At 39.8% G+C, this 24,447-nt stretch overlaps 1 protein-coding gene across 17 annotated transcripts in view; it reads left to right on the top strand.

Moving 5' to 3' along the window:
• The window catches only part of LOC101833521 (sarcolemma associated protein), a 124,617-nt gene that overhangs the window by 84,824 nt on the left and 15,346 nt on the right, over positions 1–24,447 (top strand). For 12 of the 17 annotated variants that reach the window (XM_005077672.4, XM_013118816.3, XM_013118813.3 and 9 more), the window contains 5 exons: positions 7,914–7,973; positions 13,749–13,829; positions 14,076–14,135; positions 21,887–22,009; positions 23,757–23,831. In XM_005077672.4, coding sequence (XP_005077729.1) covers positions 7,914–7,973; positions 13,749–13,829; positions 14,076–14,135; positions 21,887–22,009; positions 23,757–23,831 — 399 coding nt within the window. The remainder of the gene's footprint in view (positions 1–7,913; positions 7,974–13,748; positions 13,830–14,075; positions 14,136–21,886; positions 22,010–23,756; positions 23,832–24,447) is intronic. The other 5 variants (XM_040747766.1, XM_040747764.1, XM_040747765.1 and 2 more) reach the window with 1 other exon arrangement.

The following is a 24,447-nucleotide window of genomic DNA, read 5'->3' as shown; positions in this document are numbered from 1 at the left end:
CATCTTAACTCTCTAACAGTTATGACATTTTTGGTATTGTTAGTAACAAGTAAAGGTCACCATTTATACCAGAGCCGTGCTTATATGAGTATCCTTTCCTGTCAGGCAAATACTCTCAAGAATGTTTTTCTTTCTTCTCCCTTTGAAATGAATGGTTTTCCAGGTTTTTATCCATCTCTTATTTTGTGACTGTCCATGTATATATGTTTACCCCATTCTTAACTCTGGGACCACTGGAGGTTATAGGGGCCATACCTTAATTTAGAGCATATACTTCCAGTGGGTCCCAGTTATAACTCCTGGGGGGATATTTAGAAAAATGTGTAATAGCATTGAATGCTTAGAAGAGCTCCTGTTCCCCCCCTTCAGTTTTAGATGCTGTAATAAAATTTAGAGCTATTTAAGGTAGCTTATTTAATAAATGTAGCATCTTTCTATACTCTTAATACTTGTGAACCAAAATTGGTGTTTTTTTTTTTTAAACCTTTTGATCACTGTATCTCACTTAGGGAACTGGCACAGTGATTTCTGTGGGGCAAGATAATCCATAGCCACTGAAATCAGCAAGAGGACACAATTTTAAACCCAGACCCTAGAAGACATTTTATACTTTTATTATATGTAATGCTACTTTTACACTATTTTTTGAGCTTTTAGAATTTGTATTTAAAACTCAGGAAATGACAGGACTATTGGAGGACTGTTTATTGCTGAGTTGTGATTTTCAGAAGTCCTTATTTTGTAACAAATGAAGGTCTTAGTCCTTGTTCTTATCACTTGCCTATTTAAAAAAGGAAACAGAAAACCTTTTTAAATGTCTATTTTATATTACACATTTAAAGTATTACTGTTTATTTTAAATCTGTTTAGGGATTTTTAAAATTATATTATGCTTATGTGGGAAAATGCACCAAAAACATTAAGAAAACAGAAGTTATAGAAGTTACAGCAAATCCTGTCAATAAGAATATGAACTAATCATGTGATGTTTGTGCAGACTCTGTGACTGTATGGGAAAATACTGAACCTGTGGTTCACAGAAGAAAAGTCAGAATATAAACCTTATTCTTGTATACAAAAGGCAGAGCAAAGATCAGGAAACAAAACAAAACACAAGGGTTGTATGCATCGGAATCTATTGCATTTTTAGGGCAAAACGTGAAAGGCTCATTTCTGTTCTGACTGAGAGAGGGCTTTTTGTTAGAATGTGGTCTCTGAATTTTAGGTAGCAGCAGTTTGCTTTTGATGATTCCAGATGTCTTCTCAAAATTTCCAGATTAATTTGGCTCCTAAATGTATGATTACTAGAGGAAGGGTTACCTTGAGCCTTGCTGTTGTTAAAGGGGTCATTTTTTATGGCAAGCAACCATTGCAGACATTAAGTTTAATGAGTATTGCCACAAGCAAGGAGATTCAGCAAAGACCTTGTTCAGGCAAACTTATCAGAAGAGTTTTAGAGTAGTTTGGAATTACGTATTGACAGCCATACACAATCTCTCTCACTGTTTTCAAGAGGCTAGGTGTCACAAAGTATATATTCAGTGTGCAGGAGTATTTCAGATTCCTGTTTGCCGTCTTTTTAAAAGCAAATGTCAAATACCTTGTCTTTATTATTTACTGGACTTGTGTAGCATAAAGTCAGTGTCTTAAAAACTAAGACAAGCGCATGGTTCGCTTCCATTGGCCTCTTCATCTCTGTTTAGTATATTGGGAGATATTCCAGTGAGCCTGCGCGAACCCGTGTGAGAGGAGTAGCTTGGTTTTGTAGAAGTCAATGAGCAGGAACATGTTTCAATGTTTTCCTTGTGTGGACTAGTTTTTGTTGACAGGAATTTTAATGCTTGAATGGCTGGAAGAGAGCAATTGTAAATTCATTCCAGTGCTATGTTTGCAGAAACAATCCTTCGGTTCTTGAAATTGGTCTGTTTCCACCATGTTGTCATCTGTCTTTGAGTTCTGAATCCCTTTCTTTCTTTCTTTCTTTCTTTCTTTCTTTCTTTCTTTCTTTCTTTCTTTCTTTCTTTCTTGTATTTATTTTTTTTTCTTTTTAAATTTAAATTTAGATTAGAAACAAGGTTGCTTCACAAGTCAGTCAGTTCCAGGTCCCTCTCCGTTTCCCTCCCCTCCTCCCGTGCCCTCCCCCAACCCCCCTCAATATCCCCTGTTTTAAAACAGCTTCCAGAATGCCTTCTATAGCAAGAATTGCTTTAATTAATTTTACTACACTAGAAATGGATAGCACTACAGGTATCTGAATTATTAAAATGCAAACACGGAGCCCTTCTATGAAGTTCTGAAGCTGTGCTTCTGCTAGTGAGTTGCCTTTTGCTAGCTGACGTTGAATGCTAACTAATTACATCCTGATGTTTAGTCTAATATGTTTATTCTTGGTATTGCTTTTTAAAAAACAACCCTGCGGGTGACTTTGCCTCATTTCCATTTATGATGTTATGAGAGGAATCTTGATAGAGTTTTTCGACGACAGTATGACTCCTAGCATTTATGATGTTATGAGAGGAATCTTGATAGAGTTTTTCGACGACAGTATGACTCCTAGCATTTATGATGTTATAAGAGGAATCTTGATAGGGTTTTTCAACGACAGTATGACTCCTAGCATTTATGATGTTATGAGAGGAATCTTGATAGAGTTTTTCGACGACAGTATGACTACTAGCATTTATGATGTTATGAGAGGAATCTTGATAGGGTTTTTCAACGACAGTATGACTACTAGCAATTTAACCTCCTTTAGTCTTAACTCCTTCATTTGCAAAATGAGGTGGTTGTACCTCATGACATATTTCTGGAACTTAGTTGAGATTGTATTTCCTGGGTGCTGTCTAATCTTGGCACATAATCACATACTCTGTGAACCAGGAGGGAGGAGATACATATATGTTTGGAACTGTGGGGAGATGTTAGCAGAAACTTTTCCTTCAGTACCCTGTCTCCTCATTCTTTATCCCAGGCATGTAGCTTGGCAAGCCAGCTGGACTAGCTTTGTTTTCTCATGTTACTCTACTATTTTTTTTTCAGAATCTATAGAGTTTCGCTTTTTAATTGCCAGTATATATGCCATTTACAGAATTTTGATGGCTGGTGTGTTTGCACACCTGCGGCTCTGTTAGTCTTCTTTTTGGTACACTATTTTGTTCTTTATTTTTATTTTGTACCACACAGTAATGTGGTACATAATTTCTTCTTGCGAACCAAGAAAAAGTTTAGTTCTCATCTATTATGTTTTGGTAATCTGGTAGATTTTGTAATTGTATTATCCTATACTTTCTAGCTTAACTAAATACTTAGTTGTTAAAATTATGTAGTTAAAATTATGTTGTCAATTCTGTTCCCTAGAATGAGCTCCTTGTAGAAGTGCCCAAGGAGATGTATCAGATTAAAATTCAAGGATGTTTGCAGGAGCAGTGTTTATAATATTCAAAACTGGAAACAATCTAGAAGACTTTCAATATAAGTGAATAGATGCACTGTAATCTATTGTATGAAAGAAACTGATTTGTAAGAATACACAGTATAGCATTTGATTTATAGGCAGTTTAAAACCATTCACATTGCGTTTAGTCAGATATGTTTGGGCAGTGTGACTCAAGAATGTGAGAGAGAGCACAGGGAGATAGGTAGCTCAGTTGGTAAAGTGCTTGTTGTAAAGCATAAAGACCAGAAGGATGTCTAGCAGCAGGGTTAAAGACCCGGCATGGTGGCACATCCCGGAAATCCCAGAGGCGGGGAGGCAAAGCCAGGAAGACTCGTGTTGTATTGGCCGGCTGGCCTAGCTGAGTGGTGAGCACCAGCAACAGTGAGAAAGCATCCCTCAAAACCCAATGTGGAGGAGACACATAAATGTGAAAGAGTGAGGGTTATGAAAGCCAGGCAAGCCTGGCCTTTGCTGGGGGGAAGGAAAGGAGAATATGGAGGGCTGGCATCAACATTCACTTTGTAAACACCTATCCTTTTTTTCTTTTAGAGATTCAATTTAATTTTATTTTCTGTGCATCGGTGTTTTGTCTGCATTCATGTCCGAGGGTGTTTGATCCCATGGAAGTATAGTTACAGACAGTTACGAGCTGCCATGTGGGTGTTGGGAATTGAACCTGGGCCCTCTGGAAGAGTAGCCAGTTTTCTTAATTGCTGAGTCATCTCTCCAGCCCCAACACTTATCTTTTAAAATAGTGTTCTTCTGTGTGTGTTCACACTAAATGCATACAGCTTACACGTGGAGATAGATACCCAGATGTGATGGCACACGCCTGCAGTCATAGCACTGAGTAGACTAGGACAACACGGCGTCCAGGAAGAGACCCTGCCTCAATCCACAGAGGAGGAGCAAGACAGGAGCGAGCAGCCCTTCTCTCAGCAGACCCACCAGTAATTTTTAGTGAATTGAAGAAGGTAGACATAACGGGCAGCTGCAGCATCCTGTCAAAGGGATTTAGATAAAGAACATTGTAAGGAGAGGAAGGACACCAGTATTATTTAGAAGAAAGGAAGACAATAGAAATTCAGCTTTAGTCCTTGTTTCTGTGGGATTCTGGGTGAAGATATCTAGAAAGTAGAGACTAGATTATGTTCTGGAAAGTAAGAGAACATGTGACTTGCCACCAACCTTTAGAAATAGTTCAATTGTCGGGCTGGAGAGATGGCTCAGCCGTTAAAGGCTAGGCTCACAACCAAAAATAGAAATAGTTCAATTGCAAGTAATAAAGGCTATGAAAAAATGAGTTTTATTGACATTAACAAAAATCTTGGGGCCCAAGTATACATATTTAAATTAGCCAGATGGAGAAAGCGGCCGTGAGAGTCTAAGAAAGGAATGGTCAGACGGATGGGAGTGATCGGAGGTGCCCAGAAGTAAGAGAGTTAGAAGGCAGTTGTAAATGTTTGATTAAATACATCGAGTGAAAGCATTTACAACAACAGACTCAGAAGATCACGAAGACAAAGAGAATAGAAGAAAAGGCTACAGCAAGCCATAGGTGCCAACAAAATTTTGGAATCCTCCCCCCCCCCAAATCACATGCAAGAGATTTGGGATTCTTCTCTGTTTCCTACTCTTCAGGGAATAGGTAAGTTAAACCCACAGTCTAGACACCAAAGGCACTAGGAGCTCAGGAGCGGAGGCGCTTTAAGCAAGGATATGGATTACCTAAAGAATAGTATGCCATTTGCTTCCTTCACTGGTCCATACAGGTACCAGTACTCACAGGTCTACTGCACTGCCATGTGTCCTGTTCATGCTTCTAAAATTCTGCCAGGTTTGAATATGAGAGAAACAGGAAATGTGATCAGGGAAGAATCAGGGGAAATATATAAAGCAGAAGAAAGCTTTTTTAACAATTATTTTTTCAGAAACTTAGGTATTTCTGTATAACAAGGAAAAGATGATTTTTATTACTAAAAGGTACAGTGCATTGGTGTTTTTGATTCTGACAGGAGTAAGATGGTATCTCAGAGTTGTTTTGATTCATATTTCCCTGATGGTTAAGGATGTTGAGCACTTTCTTAAGTGTCTTTCAGCATCTTAGATTTATTTGTATTTTGTATGTGTGATTATTTTGCCTGCATGTATGTGCTTGTAGTATGTGCATGCCTGGTGCTCACTGAGGCCAGAAGAGCGTGTCAGGTCCCCTGGGCTTGAGTACTGTGGGCATGCCACCATGCTGATGATGGGGATGGAACCCGCTCCTCTGAAGAGCTCTTGCTCTTAGCCACTGAACCATCTCTGGATTCTTAATAGCTTAATCTGCCAAGCATTTGTTTCTCATTTACGCTGCTTGTCTGTTGTGATGAGAGAACATTGTGCCACATCGTTCCTTGGGGTTTATGAAAGTTAATAGTCTTCACCATGATGTTGCTATCTCAGAAAGATGATTCTGGGGTTCCTGTACTGTGGGGTGGGCGTGAGTGAGAAGTCGGAAACTCCTGTCTTCTCTTAAATGCTTTGGCCCTGGCTAACCTAGGTCTTACAGACCTTTCTTAGTGCCACAGAGGTGGGAGGTGTCACCCCCAGGTACTGAGAAAGAACAGGCAGATCTGGCATTGTAAGCACTAGAAATCCTTACCACCCATGATGGACAGGACTCATCGCTGGGACAATCATGGTTGGACTCCCCCAAGTGGAAGCTAGGAAACAGCAGGGCAGTGCAGTTTTCAAACCCGGAAGTTAAGTAGTTTCATGGGGCCTAGTTAAACTGTCAGATAACTATCAGAGTATTCGTAGAAAACTAGCATTTCAGAGGAAAAGAGTGACAATCACTTACCCCTTGTCCGTTCCTTTTCTTGAAATTATCAGAAGTTATGTTACAGTAATAAAAAGAATAAAACAAAGATTTGGAATCAGGGTCAGAGTTACAGTGCAGAGTACAGTTGAGACCAAGGCGGTGAAACTAAAATGCTGAGAAAAGCCAGGTGAGATACAGTAAAATAAGTACTTGGGAGGTTGAGGCAGGAGGATCTAAAATTGGAGGCCAGCCTGGATTACATAGTTAAGACCGTATCTTTAAACAAACAAACAAACAAACAAAAAACAAAAAGCGGGGGAAGGGAGGGATGGAGAGATGTGTGATGTCAGGAATTTTGTTTTTGTGAGAACTTATACTGAAAAAAATACATGTATCACTTTTAAAAAGTGTTTAGTATGCTGAATGTTGTGTAAGGAAAGAAATAAAGCCTGTTAATATCATCACTTTGAGGGTGGGGCAGAAAGACTTTGAGTTCCATGGTACCCTGGGCTCTGTAGTGACACATTGCCTCAAAAAACCCAAACAACCAACCAGCCAACCAAATAAATAAATGCAAATGTAAATAATGGGAAAATGGTTAGGAAGTGCATTTTGGGAGTGGAGTAGAGTAAGACAGACAATGGGCAGGCCAGGCCTCATGTCTTGCAGGACTAGTGCCTCTTCAGTTCGTCTGTGAAATTGGTTCTGGTGGCATGGGTCTGTATTCCTAACTACCTTGGAGGGTGAAGGAGGAGAATCACAAGTTCAAGGCCAGTGTAGGCAACTTAGGTCTCAAAACAAAATTTACAAAGAGGGCTGGGAATATTGCTCAGTGATTAAGTATTTGCCTGTTTTATACAAGACTTCAGTCCCTACTACCCTTCCCTCCTAAGAACCTTATCTTTGTTTTTAAGGAAGGCAGATAAACAACTTGTAAGGAATGAGAAGGAGCTGTGGATTTGGGCAACCAAGAGGTTGGGTTGGTGATTGTGTTATTCAGTCATTGATTAGTGAGTGAAGACTAAGCTGAATAGTCAAAGAACAGAAACATTGTTTCTCAGAGTGCAAAGCTGGTATACAGGAGTAAAGAATGAAATATGCAGAATAGTTATATTACCTGCCTCATTGAAATGCAGAATGTGAAAAGATAACTTCAAGTAAGTTGTAAAGATGTATGAAATGCTTACAGAGAGTACTCAGTAAAGTACAGTTATTTTTTATTTCTTAAGGATGGCTAGCTCTTCTAAAATCATCCATTTTCTTGATCTATGCTAATTGTATCGACAGGAAAGAGTGAACTATCTGTACAGCATTGTTTCTCTTCTTTTAAGTGAACCACCTTCTCAGAATTCCTTTATTTCAATTTAATGCTCATACATAAAGAGATCACAATGTTTGTTTCTTTTGTTTCCTTTTACAAAGGTCTAGGTTTTACAAAATGATGGTATCTAATGAAAACAGGAGGTATAATCTTTACCAGTTCTCTGGGTCAATTTGATTGTTCTAGTGAGTTCAGTTCTCTAGCTCCGTTCCTAGGGTCAAGCTTTTTGTTGAGGCTTGGTCACAGGGGTAGTGCTATCGTCTTTAAATTTGGTCATGGAATGTGTTGCCCTGCTCCACTCAGGGAATGCGGCTCTGTTGAGCTTGGGTAGTAACACTTATTTTCTTTGGCAGAGAAGCTGATTGTCCAGGGGCATCTAACCAAAGTGGCAGAAGAATCAAAGCTTTCAAAAGGTTGGTTTCCTGTTTCCTCTGGTCTGACAGTTACTTTGGATAATGAAAGTTAGTTAAAATTGTTAAAGGTGCTATATTTTAGCCTTGAATTTATATCTTATAGTGTATAAAATGTTAACCTAGTAACAGTATCATATATTACATAAAATATTTGGATGTCCACTTTAAGAAAAAATAGGAAAGTTTTTTAAAATGTAGGCATTTATATATCGTTTTAAATTAAATGCTTGTGGTAGGTTTGCTTTTGACCTTTCTGTCTCATTTCTACAATGTTTTCATCTCAAAATTTTAGTCAATACAATGCAGACCTTTTAGCAGTGAAAAATAACTTAAAATTTATTTTGAAAACTTTTGTATCTTTAACATTCCTTGTGATATTCAGTATTTTTCTGTTTTGTTACCTCAATTTGATTAAAATAAAAAGTGATGAATTTTGTCAATGTAAAATTGTGTTATATTTGATAATTAACAATCCAGTAGTTCTTCAAAGCAGATTCTTTCTTTCTTTCTTTCTTTCTTTCTTTCTTTCTTTCTTTCTTTCTTTCTTTCTTATTTTCTTTCTTTACTGTGGTTAAGCTCAGGGAAGAAATTTAAGGTTTAAAGCATCATACCATTACTTTTAAGCATAGGAAAACAAGTTTAATAAATCTGGTGGGATGCGTTCATTGTTAGAATGGAACTTTCATCAGACTTTGCCAGCATAAGATTTTAAAACTAGCTTCACAACCCTAGTCAGTTAAAACAATGAAAGCTCTGAGTTTTTAATGCTTGATTTTAGTATATTTGGTATTGCCAGAGGTTTGTTTGCTTTTTAAAGTGTTTTAAAACAGATTGTGTCATTTGGATATCTCGTAGCTTTCATTATAAGTTTTGCGCACAGCGGATGCCATATTAGGAGAAAGAATGCACAGACCTTGCATGCTAATATTGTTCTGGCAAACAAGCATTAGGTTTCAGAATAGTGAACTATTTTTAGTACATATGCAATTTATTTCATCTTATTCAAGTGAGATGAGAACAGATTTTAAAATAACCTTTACTTCACTACCTAAGTGTCTCTTCTAATCTGTTGATTGAGTAACTGGCACTTCACATGGCGAGGGGGAAGGTGACTGGTGCTTCTTTAGGAAAAGTGCCTTGCTACCTTAGTACTTCTCGCATTCTGGAATAGAATATATTTGCTTGAAATCAGGTGAAGGTTCAGCAGAAGATGCGTGCAACCTTACTGATTTTAAAAAATGATGGATTTAAAATACATTTAGAAAGTTTTGAAGAACCTGTTTTGATTCAGCATTTCTACTTTTGTTTTTTTTGGTTTTTTTTTTGTTTTTTTTTGAGAAAGGCTCTCACTGTGTACCTCTGTTTAGCCTTGAGCTTCTGCCTCAGCCTCCTGAATACTGAGATTACAAATGGGAACAACCACAATAGCTGGGTTTTTATCTTGTGGAACAAACTGGACAAGTGCCCAAGGCTTTTTGTTTCCGTCAGATATTTATTAGATATATTATGGCATATAATTCCAGGCAAGTGAGCTTAATTCATTTTCTAAGAATGATAATATAAATGTAAGTTTTATTAATTAATGTTTGTTAATACTTTTCACATTGCCAGACTCCTGAGAGCAAGTTGGGTAGACACAGTAGTTATATTTTTAAATGTTTTCAATCTGGCTATAAAATATTTCTCTTGAATTTGACTAAATTACTTGTCTTTGAAAATTCATTTAGTGATTTTTTTAATGAACTTTGTCTTCATTTCCTTGAAAAGGACAGCTGCTAAGAATTAAATCATCAGTTGTTACCAGTCTTACTGTTTCCTCTGAAGGCTTCCCTCATCATGTCTTGCATGTGCCTTCTGATTAAGGACTAACTGAAGTTACTGTCATTATGTATCCATAGTAGCTTAGAGGTAAAAAGGTTACAAGTAGACATTTCTATTAACTATACCCTCAGTTAGCTCACTTTAGACCTTAAACCTCAGTTTCCCTGCTGTTCTTGGTGTGCGTGTGTGCGTGTGTGTGTGTGTGTGCGCGTTAGGTTGGTTGTTTTTGAGACAGGATCTCACTGTGCGTCATTGACTGGACTCAAAGCCATGCTGCTCTGATGTCAGCATCCCTCAGTGCTGGGTTACATATGTCCCAGCATGCCCAAGTTTACTTTCCTCATTTGTACAATGGAATTTAACTTACAGGATTATTGTGGTCTTAAAAAGACACTTGTGTGTTTATTTGTGGGTGTGGGTATGCACACTTGCATGGCATGCCATAGCATACACAGGATGGGTGACAGCATGTGGGGACTGAGCTCTGGTTGTCACCTTGGAAGCAGTGCCCTCATCTGCTGAGCTGTCTTGCTGGCCCTTTTGTGGGAATTTAATGATTATAAAGCAGGAAGTACTGTTCTGATGTTGGACAAAGGATAATGCAGCCAGATTCGGTACTCTGATCCCAGAATACAGGGGGCTAAGGCAGGAGGATTGCCATGAATCTGAGGCTATTCTGGGCTACATATCGAGTTCCAGACCAGCTTAAGATACAGAGTGAGACCTTGTCTAAAACAAAAACAAGAAATGTGAGTTCGATTTCCTTCCGAATCTTCAGATTTACTTTCGTTCCACTTAACGGGCCCAGTGGTATACCCAGAGTGGCCTATGGTTGGTGTGGCTGTGTTTTGGTGGTTGCGCTTCCTCATGAGACAGAGCAACAGTTTAGGAGTAGTTTTGTTACCGTGTTGCTAGTTCTTCCATTTTATTTTATATGTGTCTTAATGATGAAACACTGGAGAGAGAAAAAAATCAATCAGCAATGTATTTTTTTAATTTAGTGTATTTTATTTTAAATTAGAAACAAGCTTGTTTTACATGTCAATCCCAGTTCCCTCTCCCCTCCTACCCTACCCCCCACCGCTCCCCTGTCCCATCCCCTTTCTGCTTCCTAGGGAGGGTGAGGCCTTCTATGGGGGAATCTTCAAAGTCTTTGATATCATTTGAAGCCTAGGCCCTCCCCCATGTGTCTAGGTTGAGAGAGTGTCCCTCTATGTGGAATGGGCTCCCAAAGTCCATTTGTGTACTTGGGATAAATACTGATCCACTACCAGAGGTCCCATAGACTAACCTGGCATCTATGTTCAGGGGGTCTGGATCAGACCTATGCTGGTTTCCCAACTATCAGTCTGGGGTTCATGAGCTCCCCCTTGCTCAGGTCAGCAGTTTTTGTGGGTTTCTCCAGCCTGGTCTTGACCCCTTTGCTAATCACTCCTCTCTGTCTACAACTGGATTCCAGAGTTCAGCTCAGTGTTTAGTTGTGGATGTCCAGCAACGAATTCCTTTTTAAAGGAATGGCTCAGCAGTTAAGATTGCTTACTGCTCTTTCAGAGGACCAGAATTCAGTTCCCAGCACCCACATTAGGTGTTGCACAACCGTCTGAGTTCATCTCAAGGGAGACAGACATCTCTGCCTCTTTAGGGACTTACATTAGTGTGCGCAGACTCAGATGCAGACACACATCTACAGTGAACCGGAAATAGTTTGTACTTTTTAGAGATTTGATTTTTGCTGTTCTTAGATTATATGTTTGTTATATGTCTGTCTCTGTTGACATACGCATGTAAGTGCAGGTACCCTCAGAATCCAGAAGAATGTGTTAGCTCCTGTGGAGCTAGAGTTACAGGTGGTGTGAGCTGACCAAGTCAGGTGCTGGGAATTTAACTCAAATCATCTGAAGAGCAAGGCAATGTCCTAACTATAGACATCTCTCTAGCTCTAGCAATAACTTTTTAATATTACGAAGTTAGATACTGCTTCATGACCAAAAAGATGTTTTAAAAAGAAAGAGATGTTCTTTCATTTGTTTGTTCTGTCTTCTGTTCCATCTTGAATGGATTTAGTGAAGTTAATAAATGCCCTCATGTGCCCATTTCTGGCCATAAGCATTGATTGATCCCTTTGTTGTGCTACTGGGCCTTGAAAATGCACATGTAACACAATCTTCATGGCTTGTTGGGTATGGGCTGTAATCCCAACACTTACTAGCTGAGGCAGGAGATTCACAAGTAAGTGGTAAGCATGAACTGGCTACACAATGAATCCCTGTCTCAGGAAAGAAAAAACAAGGGGCCATGTGGAGAAGTAAAATGAAACAAAACATCTAAATAGCTTTAACTAAATATATAAATATTTTAATCTCTATATGTACATATATCCATTGTGCTTTAGTTTTTAGTTAATAATATTAAGTATTTTCATTGCACATTTAGTCTTCCCACAATGACTGTACTTTTGTGAGCATCCTTAGGTAATACCTCACATAGCCCATCATTTCCTTAGGGAAAAATGAAAGTGGGTTTATGAATTCTATGTATTTATTATTAGATTTGTTAATTTTACATGTATGAGTATTGTTCTGCATGTATGTATTGCACCATGTATGTGTCTGATGCCCACAGAGGCGAGAAGGGTGTTGGAGCCCCAGCACCTGGAGCTACAGTTCTCTGTTAGCCACACTGTTGGTGCTGGAACCAAACCAAGATTCCCCGCAAGAGTAGGAAACGCTCTTAACTGCTGAGCCATCGCTCCAGGTCATGGCTTTGCCTACTTTAAATTTTGATATATATTGTCACAAATGGTACAATCAGATATGTGCCATGATTATTTTTGAACATGAAGATAGTAATCCATGTGATGAATATGATTATCTCTTTAGAGAAATAACATCTATAAATCCCCAGAACGTGGAGTATGATCAACGGTGGGGGGTGGGCACACAACAGAAAAGATGTAATATAAAAGAATAATATACTAGAGAAATAATTGTTCACTTAGAAGCAGTGAGGTAAAATCTATACTTTGCAGCATGGGCCAGATAGAGAAATGACTGTAGGGAAATGTAGATTCAAGCAAAGAATTGCAGTCTGTAATGAGCTGTTATTCACAGCCCTATACAGAAACCTGCATAACTGAACTCCCTTGGGAGTCAATACAGGGATGACATTCTAGCTAAATTTTGCTATATAAAGCTTAGTTGATGCCTAGAAATGATGCTATAGAATTTTAGTTGAGGGAATGACCTCCGTAATCCCTGTCCTAAAGAATGCCGTAGAACAAATAGATATGCTACTATATTGATTGTGACTTAGTCACTCCTCATCTTTGATAAACTGTAGGTCTATGATTGGACCTTTGGACCTTTGAGAGCAATGGCCTAGAAATACTTGGCCAGATGTGGCAGAGTAGCTCTTGAAAACACCACCAGGCCCTTTCAAACAGGTTTCCCTTCTTGTTGCAATTCCCATTCATTGTGTTGTCTTTAGAAACAGGCTGATCATTTTAAGGGGTGCTTTTATAATTGTGAGTTTTAGAGGTTTTTTTTTTTTTTTTGACTCTGCGCTAAGTTAAGCGTCCAGCCTTTTCTTTCAACCATTTTTAGATGGTGTCCTCATTGCCCTGGGAATTTTGCTGCATTTGCTGTGCTCCCCTGATTACTGTAACAAAGCTTGCTGGGTTTTTCGTTCCCAGTTGATAAGTGGACAGCCTTGAATAAGAGCCACAGCCCTCTGCATAGCAGGCAGAGTCCACAGTGTGATTTGCTGTGAGCTCCGAGAAATAACCAGCATTGCATTTTGGATCGGGTGGTGAAGAACAAGAAGATTCAGTGATTTTAGTTGATTTTTAACACTATTTTGCATAGGCATAGATTCTAGGCATTCATGCTTAAAACAGTTTTTTTTATAGGAAGTGTTGAATTATAATAATATTTTGACTTTTGTTTTTCCTAATAGAAAACCAGGCAAGAGCAAAGGAATCTGACTTATCAGATACTCTGAGTCCAAGTAAGGAAAAAAGCAGCGACGACACTACAGGTGAGTTTTAACTTAGTATTTATAGATCTGAACAGTCTCTTGGCAATTTTGGTTTATTGGTTAATGTGGATGAAAATCTCAGAGTTTGTTTTTAATGAAAAAGCAGTGTTTTGACTTTTCACATCCCTCTATAAAATCTTGGCTATTTTGTTAAAACTATTTTCAACTATACTTTTTATTTATTATGGTAATAATAGTTTGCTGATAGATTTAAAAAATCTATAATGCTCTTTCTCCCTCTTGTAGACGCCCAGATGGATGAGCAAGACCTAAATGAACCTCTTGCTAAAGTGTCTCTCTTAAAAGGTACTTTAATGTGTTTTCACAACATTTTAAACCAGGGTGTTAGACTCACTTTTTGCCACAAACTCTGTTTTGTGTATATGTGAAGTTTTGCATTATAGTTGACTGATTTAAAAAGGTTGTGTAAAATAGGTCAAACTAAAATGTAAAGTGTTAGTGCCCAATTCTTGCTAAAAAATATGTATACGCATGTAGCTTACAGATTAATTTGATTTCGTGAAGATGAAGCAGTACGTGATTAAATCTGAAATGCAGTTGTGTTTGGGTTTTCCCTCATGCTTCCAATAGAAACATACTTGTATTTTGACATAATTAGGGTAAGGTAAGACTCCTGGCTTAATAGAAGGAGCTACAAACCCTCTCTGCTGTCATGTGGTAGAAGCCCTTAAATTTCAAACTTTGCTGCTCTTCCTCATTTCTCAGTAATTATGTAGTTTTCAAGACTCTGAGAAATGTGGGGCTAAGATTGTTTTTTCTTTTTTCTAATTACATCATTTCCCTGTCTGTTTTCTCCCTTCAGCTCCTTCCATGCTCTACCTGTTCCCTCTCAGATTCATGTCTTCCTTTATTTATTGTTGTTGTGTGTATATGCATAAATACATGAATGCAACCTGCATAGTCTGTTTAGTGTAGCCTGTATGTGTGTGGTTTCAGGGCTGAGGACTTAGTAATCGGATAACCAATTAAGGCCTCATCCCTGGGGAAGATTGAGTCTCCCTCTCTCACTGGACTGAAAGATGCTGTGATGAACCTCTTTTCTTGTCTCACCCCTAAAAAGGAAGTGTGTTTATATCTTGGTAGATACTCTTAGAATACAGTGGATAGGAGCTATCAACTATTTACATAAGTATGTTAAGACTCAAGTGTCTTGGGGGAAGGCTTATTGATAGATAAACCTGTGATTCTGAACATGTGCTGTTTTTATCACCTCACTTGGCACGAGATTTCAGTTCAGTGGATGGACGTGTGGGGAGTGTCCTATCAGAAAGCCCTCTGGGAGTAGAACAACAGTGGTGGCTGTAGAAGTTTCTTTGTGTACACATACCTATTGTTCTAGTGGGACTGTTAAGGGACCTCAGCCCAGACTCTGCATTTTGAGACGTGAGGGAGGAGGCTGAGTTCACCCTGCACAACCCTGGTGCAGACCTTGTTGTGTAACCATGTTGCAGTGTTCTCTCAAGGCCTCCTTACTTTCTCCTTCTCCATGGAGGCTGAAAATCACATGACTGCTGGAACCAGCTTTGACTGAATTCCCCAATGCTTGGAAGTTCCTGAGGATGCTGACCCAGGCAGCCAATGTGTCTGTCCTTCAGTCTGATCAGTTTCCTTTACGTACTGATCTATCAGCTCCTAGGCGACTCTTAGGTTGAAAGGCGTGTTTTTTTTTTAATGCCATAGTAATTAAAATAAATGATGTTTGCACAGTTTAGAAATGCAAAACTTTTATATGTTATTCATACTGGAAAAAAAGGGGGTGAGGGCGTATGTCATTGTTAGAGTACCTGACACTCTGGAACAAAGTCCTGGGTTTTCAAGATTGCCGGCATGCAAAAACAAATAAACAAGTAAACAAACAGACTGGTACCAGGAAAGGGAACACTATTAAACAATAGACAAAAGAGTTGATATTGGGCAGAGGTGAACAGAACCTCAGAGCTTTATAGGAACTGAAAAAAATAAGAAAGGATGAAATTTAAGTAATAATACTCATAAAGGTAGGAGTTTATTGGTCTTTTGTGTTGCATAAATCATAATATATATGTGTGTGTGTGTATGTATTTAAATTAGAAGCAATCTTATTTTACATATCAGTCCCAGTTCCCTGTCCCTCCCATCCTCCCATGCCATCCCCACCAGCCCCCTAGTCCCACCCCCCATCCACTCCCCAGGGACAGTGAGGACTTCCTTGGGAGATCATCAAGGACTGTCACATCATTTGGGGCAGGGCCTAGGCCCTCCCCTATGTATTTAGGCTGAGAGAGTATCTGTTCATGGAAGAATGGGCTCCCAAAGTCCATTCGTGCACTAGGAATAAATACAAGTTCTACCACAAGAGGCCGCATAGACTGCCCAGGCCTCCTAACTGGAATCTTTTAAATATTTTTGTCAGCCAAATTTGGATTCATTTTTAAGTAGCATTATTATTGTGTTAATTTTATTCAACTGCTACTAATGCATTTTTATTTACTTTCATTTTAATTACGTGTATGTATAGATAGAGGACCCCCAACGTTGACCTCTATATTCACAAGTACACATGTGTGCACTCATGTATTCACACATGTACATACATGTATGGGGACACACACACACACACACATACACCCATACACCATGTTTGTATGCACAACACACACGTATACTCACACTTGCTCTGTAGACCAGGCTGGCTTCGAACTCACAGAGATCCGCCTGCCTCTGCCTCCTGAGTCCTGGATTTAAAGGAGTGCGCCACCACTGCCAGGCATGAAATAGTATTTTTAACAACAGCTTTCCTAAGACGTTGAAGCTGGATGGTGGTATATGTCTGTAATATAGTAATATCAACATTTGGGAGGACAGGAGATAAGAACTCAAGGCCACCTTCAACTGTGTAGCGAATTTAGAGGCCCAGCTGCCTCTTAATAAAATGGGAAGATTTTGTAACTTAAATATGTGTGCTGTCCATGTGGAGGTAAGTGCACATAAGTACCGCGCCTGTGGAGGCCAGAAGAGGCTGTCAGACCCCTTGGGGTGGAGTCCAGGAGGCTAAGTGCCTGTTGTGGGTGCTGGGAACTGAGCTGTCAGAGCAGCACACACGCGGAACTGCTGGGCCATCTGCCTGCAGCTCGGTTTTTAAGGACAGAATGTTAAAAGCCTAGGGGAATGGATCAATGGTTAAGACAGCCTGTTGCTCTGGAGGACTCCAGTTTGCTTCCCAGCACCCAGTACCCTTCTGACTCCCACGGGCACCAGGTGTGCGTGTGCATGTGTGCATGGATACATGCGGGAGAAACACTCATAAAATAAAATAAAATAAGAATCTTTAAAAAGAGAGAATAGAGTGTTAAGTCATTACATGCTTGACTGGGAGCAGGCGAATTTTATCAGAGTTGTCAAGAAATAATCACCATTACCTTAAATGGTGATTATTATTTTTACTTTGTAAGAGTTTCATATATTCCTAAAATTATTCATTCACTCTAGCTTACTAGAAACATTTAAATTGTGCTTTATTATGTGTGGTTATGGTTTGTAATCTATATAATTAGGTGCAATAGCTTGACAGAATTTTCTGCTTAGGTATGGGGTAGTTGAGGCAGGTTCTCAAGCCTGCAGTACCCCAGCTTTCTGAGTGCCGGGATTATAGAGGTACACTACCACACACAACTTGAATTCTCACTTAAAGGAATAGGGTAAATCATCAGACTCAGCCTACAAAAGAAGAGAGAGAGAAAGTACATTAGGCTGCAGAAGGCTTGCGTTTACCCTTGTCTAAACATGTTCCACTAGTACTCATCACTGGGCTTCCCCAAGGTTGGGAAGCAGATTGAGTGAAAACAAAACTCCTTTTTTAGAAAAAAAGTAGGCTGCTGTGAGAGGAGTCTTACACCAGTCAACTAGACCAGTAAAGCTCTTATCCAGAAAACCTTGTGAAAACAGATGATTAGTCAGCCTTAGCTCAAAAAGGGTTCTCATTAATCTTGGAATAAAATCGGCTCTTGGTTGTTTAGAAGGGAGATTTGCACACTAACTACATGATTAGTTTGAAAGTGGTCATTTGTGTTTACTGCACCAAACTTACTTTGTAAACATTTTAGTCAGTAGTAGTACTACTTCTCTGTCTGTGATGTGGTACATGCGGTCTTATTTTTTTGCAGTTGAAATATTGAAACGAATTTGCAAACAGTGCTCCCTGTGTGAGCACAGCCCATTATGGCATTGGTTGTATTTCCCCTTTAAAATGGGATTACTTGGCATAAAACCCACTTCTTAGTATTTCATCTGAAAGCGAGGTGCTGAGTTAGTTTTGTTTCACAGTGTGGCCAATCACGGGACGTGTTTTGCTGTGGACAAGAATTATCACTACATAGCTTTCAGAGATGGATTCCTCGTTTATGAGACTCCATTAAAGCAAAGCAGCTTTCTGCAGCTGTTGTAGTAATTCGTTTTCTCTTACTGTGCTTGTGAGATAACACAGAGGAGCAAGATGTGCTGGTGGGATTTAGTCAGAAATGGCTGGGGCTTATCCTGAAACCGTGGCATTAGCGCTGCTTACATCGAGAGAGATCGTCTTAATTGTTAACAATGCACACTTGGTAACCGTTGACGACAACCAGAAACATTTGTATATGCTTACTTCCTAGATTTATTAAGTTCTCATATTCTACTATATTTCCTCTATTTGAACATATGTAGGCATTTTCTTTTTAATTTTTTTACTTTGTCATAATTCCTGACCTATAGAGCAGTTACAGCATTAGGACTCAGAGTCCTATACATTCTTTATTCAAATTCTCCAAATGTAAGCACACCCATATTTGTTCTTTTTTTTTTTTTTTTTTTTTCGAGACAGGGTTTCTCTTTGGCTTTGGAGGCTGTCCTGGAATTCGCTCTGTAGACCAGGCTGGCCTCGAACTCACATATTTGTTCATTTTATCAAGTTTTACTCATCATTATTTCCCCCATTTCTCCTTTACCTGTGGATCATTCAGAACTAATTGTAGGCATGACAACCTTTACTCCCAAATCCTTGCTACACATATCTAGCTCCCCTTCTGTGACTGTTACACTGTTGTCAAAATTAACAAGTTAACATTGGTATGTTACTCTGCTCCACTATGCAGACTTTATTCTCATTTTTCACTCGTCTCTGTAACGTGCCATGACAAAATAGTCCTGAATCACATGTTGCCTTTCTTACGTCTCTCCAGTCTCCTTCAAGTTTCATGACATTAGCAATTTTTAACAGCATGGGACATTAAAATGTCTCTCAGCGGCATATTCTGTGTTCCCCTTTAAAAGGGCCCTGCCCAGCTCCCATCCTCCGCCCTCTTTCTTCCTCTCCCTCCCTCTGTCTGTTCCTCTCCCCCTCCCCTTCCTCTGCCCCTCTTTCCTCCTGCTCTTCCTGTCCCTGGAGGACTAATGCCTCCTTATGACGAGATTCAAACTATGTTTATTTTATAGATAAATTAGGTTTCCTGTCAGAAAGTCTCTGATATTGTTCTGTTGTGGTTTATATTAACCTTGAGTATTTAAGATGTTTCTCAGGTTTCTCCCTGCAAAGTAACTAATTTTCTTTTTGTAACCAATAAGTACCTTGTGGAGAATTGCCTGTGACTACATACATGTTCCATTAGACCTCAGATTTGTTACTATTTATGTTTTAGCATATGCTAATTATTTTCACCTGGTTAATTACTGCTATAGTAGGGGTCAAAGAATGATTTCATAACTTTATCATTTCTTTTATATTTATTGTCTTGCCTCCTACTGTAGTAAGAACCTTTATTTTGTTTTATTCTTTTTGCTACAAAGTCTCACTCTATAGTCCAGGCTAAGCTGGAACTTGCTGTGTAGTATAGCTGAACTACTTGCAAGCAAAAGAATGTAAAACACAACTAGAATACAGTATGAAAATATGACTTACTGGATGATGTTGGTCAGTGTTCTGTAGCCAAAATACTTTTAAATGTTTGCTTTTGTGTGTGTATGCATTATGTATGCATATTTTTTTAGGTGGTGGTGGTATGTATGCTTGAAGGCCAGAAGAGGGTATAAGATCCTTCCGAGCTGTAGTAACCTGCATTTGCAAGATATCCAGCTTGTTTCCTGCCTGTGTGCTAGAATCTAAACTCTCGTCCTCATGGTTGCATAGCAAGCTCTCTTAGCCACTGAGTCACCTTTCCAGCCCCTTAGGACTTTTAATACAGCAAAGATGAGCAACAGAGTAACTAGGAAGGAAAGAGGTTAGGAAAATGGCATGTTTGAGATGTAATGCTGGTTTAATTTTATTTTAGTTAAATCACTAAGGTGGCATCAGCTAATAATTCGGCAAGATGTTTTTATCTGCTGTCACGTGACACTGGGTACAAAGTAGATGCAGCAGAGCATCATCCAGTCCGGTTTTCACTGTTTCATGGTTGACAGTTTTTATTGTGTAATTCTTAAGACTGCACTATAACACACACACACACACACACACACACACGCACGCACGCACGCACGCACACATGCACGCACACACGCACGCACGCACACACACACTTTTTGTTTTATATTCTACAAGTAACATTGCTATAATACTTTCATTTATTTATTTATTTTTGTTTTACGAGACAGGGTTTCTCTGTATTGTTTTGGAGGCTGTCGGTCCAGTCCGGCCTCAAACTCACAGAGATCCGCCTGCCTTTGCCTCCTGAGTGCTGGGATTAAAGGCGTGCGCCATCACCGTCCGGCACTATAATACTTTTAAAAACTAGGTTTTTTGTTTGTTTGTTTGTTTTTTGGTGCATGTCTTTAATCCTAGCATTCAGGAGGCAGAGACAGATAGATACATCTCATGCCAGCCTAGTTTGCATATTGAGATTCAGACTAGACAGGAACACATAGTAAGACTGTCTCAAAATAAACGCGCACGTGCGCACACATGCATGCGCCAAAAACCAACCAACCAACCAACCAACAAAACCCAGAATTTTTTGTTGTTTGTTTTAATTTAGTTTTTTGTTGAGGTGGAGTAGGGAGAGGTATGCATGTGTGGGGTTCAGGGCACAAGTCGTAGTGAGTCTGTTCCTCTTGCTGTCTTGTGAGAATCCAGGATGGAGCACAGACCCTGGGGTCTGCTTGAAAGTGCCTCTACCTGCTGAACCTTGCTAGTCCTCCTGGTTGGTGTTCAGGCATCTGCACCGCTGGCCTGCCCTTGGGGTTCCGACAGGATACGCCCTCAGCCGCACACTTGTGCATATTCTTTTACATTCCCCTTTAAAAGGGCCCTGCCCACCTGCCACCCTCCTCTCTCTCTCCGTCCATCCGTCCATCCGTTCCCCCTTTCTCTGCCCTGTTGCTACTCCTACTGTTGCTGCTCCTCTCTCGCCACTTACCTAAATTGCAACACTTACTTCTGTCTTGAAGAAGAATTTCTTTTGTTTTTCCGTTTTTATTTAAGTGCCATATTGTTAAATTTCAAAATCGATGGAGAAGGAGCTGAAGAGTAAATTAAGCCTGACACCCTGAGTTCAGTCCCTGGGACCCCTCATGTTGGAACAGAAAAGCATAAATGTCATCCTTCTTCTGTTGTCTGCTGACCTGTGGCATGCATCTCCCTCCCTCCCTCCCTCCCTCCCTCCCTCCCTCCCTCCCTCCCTCCTCCCTCCCAACTCTCTCTCTCTCTCTCTCTCTCTCTCTCTCTCTCTCTCTCTCTCTCTCTCTCTCTCTCTCTCTCTCATACACACACAAATAACAATAAGTATAATTTGAAAATTGATGGAGAACAGTGTTATGCCTATCTCACCAGATTTCAAGTTTTACAGGAGCTGTATGTCAATAAAATGTATGTTAATTTCTGTTTTATAGTACTAGTATCCATATTAACTCTGTTGTTGAAGGTAAAAATAACTAATATGCTTACTCTAATTTGCTTCTAAGTTTTTTTTAACTCAGTTGTGCCATGTGATTAGCTGTGTGTGTCTAAACATGGAAAAGAACAGCAGACTTAACTATAGAGACTGTAGTGCAACTAACACTTGCTTTTAAAATAAACATGTTTTTGTTAGATGACTTGCAGGGTACACAGTCAGAAACTGAGGCCAAACAAGAAATTCAGCATCTTCGAAAGGAGTTGATTGAAGCCCAGGAGCTAGCTAGAGCAAGTAAACAAAAATGCTTTGAACTTCAAGGTGAGATCGACATCATTCCAACTCCCTGGGGGTTTGTGAAAACAGCACTTGTGATTTGAAGTCATGGAGCTCAGAGCGCCCGGGGCGTGGCAGGGTCTCCAGAGCCAGGGCTTTGCAGTTCTTGTCCTCAGACAGAGCTTGCATCTCAGGTAGGACGAGGACTGTGGCAGTGGTGTTCACACCTTGAATCCTAGCTCTCTGGAGCCAGAGGCCAGCCTGGTCTGCAGAGCAAGTTCCAGGACAGCCAGGCTACACAGAAAAACTCTGTCTGGGAGCATCCCCTCCCCCCCCCAAAAAGCTCTAACAATAAAAGGGCTCCATTGTTAATTATATGATAGGCTGAATGTCCCTTGTCTGAAGTTTTGCTGTCAAAAGTTTCAGATTTCATACTTTAGATTTTTTTTTTTTTGGACGGGAGATGCCCAATCAGTGAAAACACAAGACTTGGGGAACCCCGTAAATTTAGTTTTGCCTAATATTCGTGCTCACTCTGGGGTGGGGAATTTATTTAGCAGTGAGGTGTGGGCGGGGCTCAGGGTGTGGACTCTTGTGAGCAGAGCTCAGGGGCATGTGGGGGGGAGGAAGCGCGCAAGTCCGAGGCCAGCCGGGGTAGCCAGACGGACGAAGAAAAACCGAGGAGCAGGGTCTTCCCATCTTGGCCACTTCTCCTCCTCGTGGCTCCTCCGTCTGGTAATCATTTGCCAGTGGGGGCCTCAGTGTTCTCAGGAGTTTATGCTTCCTTAGCTTGTGATATTTGCCCAAGTGAAAATCTTGGAGAGTCCTAAGATCTCATGGATTCTTATGGCATCCTTAGGTTTCATAAGATGTACTTCCTGAGTTGAAGAACAATTCAAATGCCAAGAAGAAGCTGGGATCTTCTTATGACTATTTCCTTTCCTGGTTCTCAAAGACATTACTGTCTTGATGAGCTGTTACGACTGTCAATCAAGGTAGCTAGCACTCAGTGTAAGGCCAGGCTAGCTTAGGGAAACCCTGTCTTTGATCCCTAGATCCCCTAAATTAAAAAAAAAAAAAGGCATTCCTTTCTCACAAGAACACAAGAATTTTATGTTTTTGGGGCTTTCTTGTTTGTTTAATTTTGGTTTGGTATGTGATTTTTAAAATTTGTTTTGTTTGTAGTTTTTGAGATAAGGGTCTCATTACTAGTCCTTGCTGGCAAGGGATGCGCTACATAGACCAGGCTGACTCAAACTCACAGAGACCTGCCTGCCTCTATTCCTGAGTCCTTGCAGTAAAGTGTGCAGTACTGTGCCTGACCCTCAATACATTGTTATTTTTAATGATGCTAGAACTTGCCTTTGTGTATCATAGGCAAGCACTCCACCGCTGAAATACATCCTAACTCTCTTTTGTAGACAGAGGGCTCCTACACCATAGCCTAGGCTAGCCTTGAATTCAGTGTGTAGCTGAGGCTGGCCTTGAACTTGTGAGCTTCTTTGCCTTGCCTTCCCAGTATTTGGTATTCTAAGTGTGTGCTATCAGTGATGACTAACAGGATATTTCTTGAGTAAGAAAGACTTGTAGAAACTCTAGGTTTTATAGATATGTTACTTACTATTGTTTTGTGTTTCTAAAGTCTTAATGGCTAATACTGATAATACTTATCACCTAACTCTTGTGTCTTTCTGTAAACTTTAAAAGAAAAATTTTAGAATTTCTAACTGTGCAATTATGAATATTTTTCACTAATTCACAAAATTAGATACACCTTGTTTTTGCTTTTTAGCACTTTTGGAAGAAGAACGTAAAGCCTATCGAAATCAAGTTGAGGAATCTGCTAAACAAATACAGGTTCTTCAAGGTACGGGGCACGCCAGGACTGTTTGAGATGACCGTGACTGAAAAGGAATGGAAACGAGATTGCTCTGGTTCTCCCCAGAAACTTGTCACATTGGGCTCTTGCTCATTTTTCCTTCAGAGGAGATGAAAGGGAGGGATTGTCTCCTTAATCCATTGTTTAGACATTGGAGTCATAAAGGCAGGGGTGATGCTAACTTTGGTGCTGCATGCCTGTAATCTCAGCACTCAAGAGATGAGGCAGGAAGGTCATGAGTTCAAGACCCGCCTCAGCCAAATAATGAATTTGAGGTTTTCCTGAGCTAAGCTTTGGAAAGCTCCCTTTCTTCCTTTGTCTTCCCTCCCCTAATGTTTTTATCGGCAAAAGGACAGAAAATATTTATTACATACAAACACACACATACATACATACATACATGCATATATACATATATCCCTTTCTACTTAATGCTTGTGTTTAATATCTGTATGAAGGCATTGGAAAAACAAAGAGAAAACTAAAAGCACTAAAATAAATATCTCTGTGGGGGAAAGTAAAAGTGACTCTAGCCATTTGGCTTTCCCCTTTTGCATCTTTATTTTGGCATTTTATGTCTCTGTCACAGATCACTTGTGTAATT

This window comes from Mesocricetus auratus, unplaced genomic scaffold (assembly GCF_017639785.1).
Source record: "Mesocricetus auratus isolate SY011 unplaced genomic scaffold, BCM_Maur_2.0 Super-Scaffold_100006, whole genome shotgun sequence".
In the NCBI taxonomy this organism is placed as follows: domain Eukaryota; kingdom Metazoa; phylum Chordata; class Mammalia; order Rodentia; family Cricetidae; genus Mesocricetus; species Mesocricetus auratus.
Note: the sequence above shows the minus strand (reverse complement) of the source record. Positions and strands in the feature narration are given on the sequence as shown.